This window comes from Brassica napus, chromosome A4 (assembly GCF_020379485.1).
Source record: "Brassica napus cultivar Da-Ae chromosome A4, Da-Ae, whole genome shotgun sequence".
Lineage (NCBI taxonomy): Eukaryota > Viridiplantae > Streptophyta > Magnoliopsida > Brassicales > Brassicaceae > Brassica > Brassica napus.
This window is the reverse complement of record NC_063437.1, coordinates 11183600-11193934: the sequence shown is the minus strand read 5'-3', so window position 1 is coordinate 11193934 and position 10335 is coordinate 11183600. Positions and strand designations below refer to the sequence as shown.

Here is a 10335-nt window from a genome sequence, read left to right as displayed (position 1 = left end):
TGCTAGTTATTAATTTGGTGACATAAAAAACTCGTGAGCACGCGATTCAAATTTATTGGTTGAACCGATCGATCGGAGTATAATTAAACACTATCATGTTTATTATATAATATGTTGAGTAAAGTATGTTATATGTGATTTTTATAATTGACTAAAACTTCATTATATAATTTGAGGAAGTGAGTAAAATGGAGATATAATTAACCAAGACTAGTTGATTTGTTGATGTGATGCACTATTAGTTTATTTTCGTCGTGATTTGTTATTGTTTTACTAATTTGTTGGTTTAATGTTAATTTAGAATATTTAATCATTTTATTAAATATCATATATTAATGAAGAAGCATTGTAATAAATGCATTCATACTATAATATACATATAACAGTCTCATAATGATTTGATAATAAATATGCTAACGCGTTCACACTATATTCATAAATTTGTTTGCACTATATACTTTGTATTTTTTAATATAAAACTCACATGCATGGTTTCAATAAAATTTTGGATTTTTCGGTTCAAATCAAAACAAATAACGAATCACAAGCTAAACTATATATACTATTTTTTATTATTTACGGATAAAGTTGGGCAAAATATTTATAAATTTTGATTCGATTCGTTATCCATTTTGATTTGAACCAAAAAATATGGATATCCATAACTCTACGAAACAAATCAATTATTAAAATACAATAAAAAAAAATCACAAATACCAATATTTTTAGGAACGGATATCAAATTTGATCTGTTATATGCATATATATACATATATGTACATAATTATATATATATATATGTTATCTTTTTTTTGACAGAAAAAAAAAAGAAAAAAAAAGAGTCACCGACTATCCAGGTGGCTAAAGATTGAATCGACATGAATGCCTCCAAATATCTGAGTATTCGATCTGTGCCCACCTCTATTTACGGATACAATTGATTTTTCTTTATATGAAAAAAAAATCACTAACGTCAAGGCCTTTTTAATTTTTAATTAATTTTAATTTTATCTTTCATGTATTATTTAGAAAAAAATGTCATTTAATATTAATTAACAATATCTTTATATATTTGTCAACTATTTCTATATACTTTTATATACACACATGTACACCTTGATGTGGACACTTTGTAACTAAGTATTTACCACAACTGAAGTATCTAATTTTTTTTGGAAGTTGAAATGTTTTTTCTTAATGCTTCTTTCACTACCGACCAAATTATAGTGAAATGATTTGTCTTAATAATTTTCTTTTCTTTTTTCTTGAATTATTATCCGTTTACAATCTATGATATGAAACCATTAGTTCGACATCTAACTAAAATTCATAACATGAAAATAAACAAATAATAATCATTTTTGTTTTTACCGAAAAAAACTAAAAAATCAAATATTCTAACCGAATAAACCAAAATAAATATTATTTTAAAATAATAGTTATATTTTAGAAAATTAAAAACAAATTAAATAACTTAAAATCGAACCGCTATTCAGATTAAACATATTTAATGTGTTTTTACTAAAAATAATGAAATTAATAATCACATGTAAGAAGCAGATTATTAACTAGTAATAACTAATAACATATATAAAGTTCATTAACCTATTAACTCGCAGTTGGCCCACAACAGATTCAGTGATCCGAAATTGATTTGTCCAGATCGGGTTAAATTAATGCTATTCTAACATTTGAAATGGAGAATGTAGATTAATACGTGAATGCATCCAATTGGCACTCATAGTCGACTGTCTGAAAGAGACAAATTGGGAAGTAAACTAAGGCCACGTCTTGATTTTCCAACATCATACAACCAAGGTCGGTCCATTTCATTAAATTAATGCCCTATCTTGTTCTTCTATTAAACATGTTTCATTTGGGTTTTTATAATCATTTAAAAAAATATATACCAAATTAACATCCTAGGTAATAGCTATGAGATGAGTTTCACAACGCTAAAAGTACTAAAATGAAAAAAAAAAACAAGAAGACCTTTTAACCTTATTACTACTAGCTAGGATCAAAACACACTTTATGAGTGACTCTTTGACATGTTGCAAAAAAACGCATAAAAAGAAATATTAAATTTTGGGGAAATTTTATGTTTACCATTTTTAAACTATCACTTTTCATATTTACCATCACTAAAGAGACATTTTCAAAAGTATTTTCTTCATTAAGTGGCAAAAGACTCTTATATCCTTGTTATTTATATATATATAATAAATCATTATTTAAAAAAAAAAAAAAATAAAGATTTTTTTTAGGTTTTCGAATTATAATTTTTCATAATCGAACTTTTTTATAAACTTTTTTTTTGAAATTTTTTCTTTTGGAATTTTTTTTTTCAAATTTCTTTTTAAAAATCAAAAATTATGTTTGAAAGTATTTTAAAAATTTTTTTAAAAATTTTTTAAGTATTTATTATATATTTATTAGAATCCTAAATTTCACATTCCAAAAACCCTACCCCACCCCTCAACTCTAAACCCTAAGGGTATAAGTATCTTTTATCCTTCATTAGTTAACCCTAAGGGTATAAGTGTCTTTTATCCTTCATTAAAAATAAAGGTAAAAGTGGTTAGTGTAAACATGAAAAGTGGTACTATAAAGGCATCTACAACCCCACTCTATTTTGTATATTAAACTCTATTATAGAGTAAAATCTGCTCCAATCCTACTCTAAATCCCACTCTAAAATAGTGCAACTCTATTTCTTATTCTATATTTGGAGTAACTCTATTTTTTACTCTATTATAGAGTGAAACTTTTTTATTTATACTTAAGTCCATTTATTCTTCAATCTTTTTATTTTGTAACTATTTATTTAATCTAATTATGCAAACAACACATAATTTTGTTTAACAATATATATATATATGTAAACATTTAAAATTTATTATTATTAGCCAAAAAAACAAGCACTAAAATTAAAAATATTTTTTTAATATTAGCAAAAAAAACAAATACTAAAATTAAAAATAAATAACTCAAAATAAAATTAAAACCATTGATGATAATGACTTAATTTTTTGGTAAATTACTTCCAGATCGAGCAAGATTGTTAAAACATTGTCCAAATGAGGTAAATGAAGGAGTAGATTCTTGTTCATGTTGTTGACCACATTTTTTTGTTTGTAAAATTCGTGTTCGTTTCTCTTGGAAATATTCACGAACATCCGGATCTTGCAATGAATTCAAGTCACAAACTAAATATTTTTTGATGCATGTATGTAACTAAAATATATAAAAATGTATTGGTGACCAATGCATATAGACTACATGTATAATTCTATACAACATGATATGAGGACGAATGTGATTTTAGCGCACCAACTAAAGTGGGAAGAGAAGTTCTACCTCCACAGATTCAAACACGAAAGAATGATAATATTCGATTTGAAGAATTTTTTGGTCGATTTAGAAAAAATCAAAGATAAAAAAAAATCATTTCACACTCTGAAATTCGCTATGATCATTTGTGGGAAAGATATAGTAATGGACATGTTTACGTTAAAATGTATTATGTTATTAGTACAATGTAATGTAAATTTTCATATAATAAATGTTTGATATAAATATATAATTTATGAAAACTTTGTGAAAAATAAAATATAAAAAGTCAATTTGTACATTTTGTAAGTAAAAGATATTAGTTATAAAATAGAAAAGAATATATTTAATAATATTCCTTTTTAGAGTCAAATATAAAGTAAATCATTGGAGAAAAACTCTACTCTATTTTAGAGTAACACTATTTTAGAGTGAAAACTAATCTAAAATAAAGTAAACTATTGGAGATGGTCTGGATGTGCTATTTGTGGCAATTTCCCTAGAATTTCCTATAATGGTTTCATATCTCTTCTAGATGCAAATATTTAATGCAAACTAATTCCCAGCACAAACATCTTTTATCACAGAATTCTTATAACGTCGACAAATAGACTATTCTATAACACGTAACCACATTTTACAATTTATTCTATCAATTTAAGCGTCTCTACAAGAGGCTGCGCACACTACTTAACTCTCTTTTGTTAGAAAAAGAAAACAAAATTAGAGTCTTGACATTTCTTCTTCGAACAGAGACAAACAAAACAAAATATTAACCAGCTATAAAATGAAAATATACTCTTTTGTTTACATGGTATTATATACTTCATAAAAAAGTTTCAGTTTCATCATATATATTCACTTATGAGTAGTAGTGGATCTTTGCCAGATGAGCTCAAGCTCTCGAGCAAAGTCCTTTTGTCGGCCGACGACAATGGTGATGTGGTCTTTGTCGGGAATGACGTGTACAGTAGCACGTGGCACTTTGGTCTTGACGCTGTAGCTACACTCCACAGGAATGACCTCATCCTTGCCACCGTGAAATATGGCGACGTCGCAGTCCACGTGGTCACGGACATGGTCGAGATACGACTCGAGCTTGCCTCCTGATCCGAAGATGATGTTGTGTAAAGTGTGCCACGACCCGTTGTGTGTGTGACATAAAAATCCTTCTATCAAATACGTTCGCATCCTGCACAGGTAGAGGTAGTTTAATTTATCTTATTCAAATTTATAAATCTGTATTGTTTATGTATGTTTGACTATAGTATGTAAAACTATTTAAATTTTATCATATATTATTGTTGACAATTTTTTTTTTATCATATATTATAATGATGCAGAATTCATCTTGATTGAGAATTTTAAATGAGCCAAAAAATTAATACCAAAGAGAATAGAACATCATCCGAATTTTCTTATTTTTTATAGACCCGAACTAAATCTAGATTTTATAAGTTTAAATTCTTTTTAACTTAATATTTTTTGTATCTCATTTTATATGGTGCAGATTATACATTTTATAATATAAAATTCCAAAATTAATGTAAGTTTAACGGGGCCAAATAATGGAGGAGACATGGTCGATATAAGTTGCTTTCTTTGTTAAAGACATGTTTCCTCTTTTTCTAATACATAAAGCTATTAGGTTGCACTCGCATTTCCTAATATGGTATCATATATTTTTATGTAATAACTACTAAAGTAAACCAATCAACATCTTATTTTTAGAAAATTTGTATAACAATTTAGAAACGTCAATTTCAAGATATTGAATAAGAGTAGGAAACGAGTGGTTGGTTCATTAAAACTTATAGACTTTTAGACATTTCGGTGTTTCCCTAATCTCATGCACCGTGAACTTCGGGTCAAATCTTGCTTACTTAAATTCAACAAAAGAATTTGTGGATGTAAACCTACGATCGATCGTCTGATTACTAAGGCCACGATTCTTTCTTCTTACACGTTTATTAGAATATATCAAAAACGCAAACGTACATAAATAATCTTATATATGTACCTGTTTAAGGTGAAGAGGCGAGTGAGGGAATCGACCAAGCGATGGCCTTTGCAGAGTACAAGGCAAACGGTGCGGCCAAGATGCTCGTACCAGCTAATCAGCGATGCACCAAACTGCATCGGTGGCCAAATGTTCTTAGGAGCCACTTTCCTCATCACGTATTGCCCCGGATTTACTCCCTTTGGCACCTTGTAAAATGGCTGCCAATATTATACGACTTCATTTAGTTTACCAAAATATTCATATATAATTATTGCCATATAACTACGTTGAGAAAACAGAGTTTGTACTGAAAACGAAATCATACAAAACTGTTCTTTTTTGGTTTGGTTGATAATACTTTCTAAAACAGTAAACCCCAACTACGCACGAACAAAAAGGTGTATTTTTATTTTTTGAAAAAAAGGTGTATATTCACTCCTATTACCAAATTTTTGTAAGAAAAAAAAGCATACAACACAAATTAAAAGTAGGTTGGTTCATCATCAATCTGGTTACTACATTTCTTAAACCGGGGATAAATCTATACACCGAACTGAAACACCCGTATTCCGATTTTGGTTATACTAATTATGTTTCCTTTTCTATTTTCAAGAAAGCTTTAGCTTAAATTCTCCCTTTCATATTTACTATAGACAGCTTTTCTTTGACGGCTTTACTATAGACAACTAAAACATGAAATACCTATTAAAATATTATGCCACAAATGAGAATGAACCTTACAAATATATAAAATGATATAAGACATTTCTAGTCATGATCCTTTGATTTCTAAAAATAGAGAATTGTTAAAAGTAATTATGTATAACTGACTTACTGGAGCCAAGAGAGTGAGGGACTTGATAGCTCCAGGGTGTTTAACGGTGAGGGCAAGAGCCAAAACACAGCCTAAAGAGTGAGCCACTATGTGAAACTTTTTGAGTTTATACTGAGCGATCACCGATTTCTCAATCATCTCTAAATGTTCTCTTAGTGTATACAACGAGTCGTTTGGCTTTGGACTTCTTCCATAACCCAAAAGATCGACTGCGATGAGCCTATAATTAGATTTAGCTGAATCAGAAAAGTTTGGGAAGAGAGTCTCTGTCCAAAAGGAGGATGATGATAAGAAGCCATGTATGAACAAAACGTTGTCTCTTGCCTTCTTATTATCTGCACATAAATATTCCCCAAAATTATTAAGAAAGCTTCTAGTGTATGGGTTGCTGACGACAATAATATTTATTTATTAGACTCAAAACAATTCAAAACCCTTCTATTATAACAAAAATACTAAACGACGATCAGTGTTATAATTCTTGTAAGTACTCTGTTTTCGTAAAATACTCATATTAATTGATGTCTTAGTCAAAAATTGTCTTTAACATTTGTTTTCTTTTAAATAAAGTTTTGCTTTTCGAATAACAAAATATGTTTTTGTTTTCCCTAATTGACTTTATAGTAAACACTTAGTTACTTCTTGTTGTCTTGAGAAAAAAACTAATATGCATTAAGTAAAAACATCATTTAATATGAAATGAAGGAATTATGTTTTGCTTTTTTTTTCTTTCTTTAAATGTAAATGGTGATTTTATTGTCTTGAGCTCATGTTACTACTATTTTATAACAACGAACCAACTTTCTTCTCACAAGAATTTAAGGTAACCAAACATTCAATTTTCCTGAATGCGTATAAATACAAATAGTTGTATGAATTTGGAAATAATGGATTTAATTTTACCTTTAGGTTGTTGAACTTTGACAAATAGAGAATCTTTGTTGGAAGGAGAAATCCAAGAAGTGCAAAAGCTGCAATTACAATCTGACCATCTTGGTGTTGTCGGAGACTTCTCAACGACCGTAGACTTCAAAGTCATTAATCTCTTTTTGTTACCACTAGAAATCTTCTTCTTAGACTCATAATTATGATCACAAGATTCCACCACACTGCCTCTCATGATCACGCCTTTGTAATTGAAGCATTTCACGGAACTCACGAGCTTAGAGAGCCTCATTAGAAGCGAAGGACCACGTGAGTAAAGTGTGTCTGAGATCTCGTCGAAATGGATCTTAGTTCTTGTCATAGACACAACTTTTGAGTACTCTCCTCGTTCGGACACTATGATCTTCCTGGTCTTGGCTTGTGCCTCGATTGGAGAAGAGCAATAACAGGGTTTCCATTCGGATTCGAAGAAGAAATCTAACGTCTTGTAAGTAAAACAAAGTAAGAAATCTAAAATGTCGAGTAAAAAGAAGACGAAGAGGCCTACGGTTTGGTTGAGCCACCGTGCAATGGCCATGATGTGGTGTGATGATGAAGAAATGGTTTTGATTTGAATATGTGGATTTGTACGTGAGAGTGTTATATAAACTGATGAATGATGATTCGTGTGTGAGAGAGTGGGTAGTTTATAGGAGAGACAGATATACGAATTTATTGTTCATTTAACATAATTTGCTGTCCGAAGTGATTAAATTGGGTGGACGTTGCATCCTTTTTGGGTGGGCAAACCCTAAATTAACTATATTAATGTTCATTATAATTGTTCATAGTATTTTTATTACTTGGAATGTAAGATACTATTAATTTATGGTTTGAGAGCCAAGTTCTGAAATTATTAAAGAAACTGTAACTAGCTACTACATATATTTGAAACTTTGATTTTTCTAATTTTATTTTATAGTAATACTCTAAAACCAAATGCTTAAAGAAAATGTCATAATGTTTAATAATAACTATATTATATATCTGTCTAGCTTTCTATTAAATATATAAAAATTAATTAATACTATTATAACTCAATTTAATAATATATCTTTGAAAATAGTTATATAACCAAATGTGAGGTATTTCTGTATTAACGTTTATTTTATTTGATAAATATACATATTATATATTTACTATTTTGTGAAAATATATAAATATACTTGTTAATTTATCAATTTTTTTTTTAATTTCCAATTTAGGTGAAAGTAATTCACATCCTATCATATAAAGTTTAATAACTGATGTCTCCAATTTTGATACACTGCTAATATAAATATAAAATATATATTTTAAAACTAAGGTAAAAATTAATTAATTATTAAATATAAAATTATGCAATTAATTACTAGTTTTAAATATATTTTCATATTTTATTAAAATTTATAGTAGTTTGCAAATTATATATTTTTTATCTTTAGCATATTCATTTGTTAGTATTTTGTTGTTAGATTTTACTAGAAAATAGATTTTATAGTAGTTCCTAATAAACAGTCAAAATCAACAAAACATATAGAAAATATACTGAAATATATAAGTAAATAAAAGGAATAAATAGTAATAAAATTAATAAATAATTATTATTATTAATATAACGGAATGTATAATTATGTAAACAAAAAAAACAATATGTAACTAATGAATAACAAAAATACCACATTCATAGTATCACTTTTTATGTTTACACTAACCAATTTTCCTTTCATTTTTAATAAAAGGTAAAAGACATTTATAATTATAGGGTTAAATAATCTGACTTAGGGTTTAGAGTTGATGGGTGGGATATGATTTTTGAAATGTGAAATTTAGGATTCCAATAAAAATATAAATAAATAGTTAAAAATATATAAATTTTAAAATACAGTTTCAAAAATAATTTTAGAAAGAAATTTTGGAAAAAAATCAAAAAAAGAACATTATAAAAAATTTCAAATTTAGAAAAGTATAATTCGAAAACATAATTATTTATTTATTTAAATAATTATTTATTATATATAAAGAAAACATATATAAAAGTTTTTTGCCACTTAATGAAAAATATATTTTTTTATAAATGTCTCTTTAGTGACGGTAAACATGAAAATTCCCCAAAATGTAAATATATATAATTTGTTTGCAAGTGATATGATTTTTTTTATTTTTTTAATTTTTTTTAATTTTTTTCCTTATATCATTGAAATGAATTATAGATTTCACATATACATGCACTCTAATCCAGTATAAATATAATATTTATTTGATAAACTGAAGGATACATAGAGTTATGAAATAAGTAGTCATTGTATTATATACATGTATATTAATGCATTTCCAACTCTTATCTACGTTTTTCTATATTTTAAAAAGAAAATAGATGAACTTTATTATATGGACTTTTCTTCCAATCTGTACCTATATAATATAATTTACTTTTAGATATAGAGACAAAAAATTGCAATATTCTATATTTTCATATAAATATAAAAACTCTATTATAAAATCATATTTTAAAATAAAACTCATTTTTATTATATAATATTTTTATTTTACAGAAAAATATTGAGATGAATTGCAAATAGTATTTACTATCGTGGTCGATATGTTGTCACATGTGCATTTAATAAACCTCTCATCATCATTGTGTTTGAATATTAGTCGGTCCAACTAAAAGACAGCCTACCCCATAGTTTCTTGTGTTATTATAGATTCATAATTTTTTTTCTGACTGAAGATTCATGACTTTTTGTTATTAATCTGGGGTATTCCAAATTTATGCAAGGGCCTATATTAATCCAGAATGGAAGGTGCAGTTCACAAATAGACTTTGTTTTTATATATTCAAATGAGTTTTATACATAGACTCATATCTACAAACCATATCTTAGAGTACTTTTGAGATTTACAGTAAATTTGTGAAATTCCAAAGTCAATTTACATATGCACTCAAGATAAATTAATCTTTTCGACCAAAAGAGATAAATTAATCCTTTTGTTAATCGGCCAACAAATTAGGTAATACTGTACGTAGAAGAAACATGTGCTATCTTTTGAATAAGTCCTACTGTAGATACGTAAACTAGAGGAATAGTTCAAAAGTTTCAACTACGTATCACCGACATAGTATACATCTCTGTCCATTGGAAAAGATTCGACAAAGTTAAGAAAATGGAGATCACATATCACAATCTTCACTCTTTTTCTTTTTCGGTTTCTCGTATGGAAAAATTATTATTTTAGGCCAAAAATGGTACCTATGTCC

At 27.5% G+C, this 10335-nt stretch overlaps 1 protein-coding gene across 1 annotated transcript; it reads right to left on the bottom strand.

The window, feature by feature from the left end:
• Positions 1-4020: 4020 nt before the first annotated feature.
• Positions 4021-7819, bottom strand: LOC106446325 (probable lysophospholipase BODYGUARD 2). The gene is made up of 4 exons (XM_013888026.3): positions 7074-7819; positions 6171-6505; positions 5354-5553; positions 4021-4525 (listed from the first exon to the last, which is right to left on the bottom strand). Exons 1-4 carry the CDS (start codon positions 7630-7632, stop codon positions 4192-4194), a joined length of 1428 nt encoding a protein of 475 aa, XP_013743480.2. The 5' UTR covers positions 7633-7819; the 3' UTR covers positions 4021-4191.
• Between the last annotated feature and the right edge of the window lie 2516 nt (positions 7820-10335).

Coding starts and splice junctions, on each gene's coding strand:
- LOC106446325 (XM_013888026.3), bottom strand. CDS start 7,632: ATGGCCATTGCACGGTGGCTCAACCAAACCGTAGGCCTCTTCGTCTTC. Junction 5,554..6,170: donor CCCTCACTCTCTTGGCTCCA/GTAAGTCAGTTA, acceptor TAATATTGGCAG/CCATTTTACAAGGTGCCAAA. Junction 4,526..5,353: donor CGCCTCTTCACCTTAAACAG/GTACATATATAA, acceptor CTACCTGTGCAG/GATGCGAACGTATTTGATAG.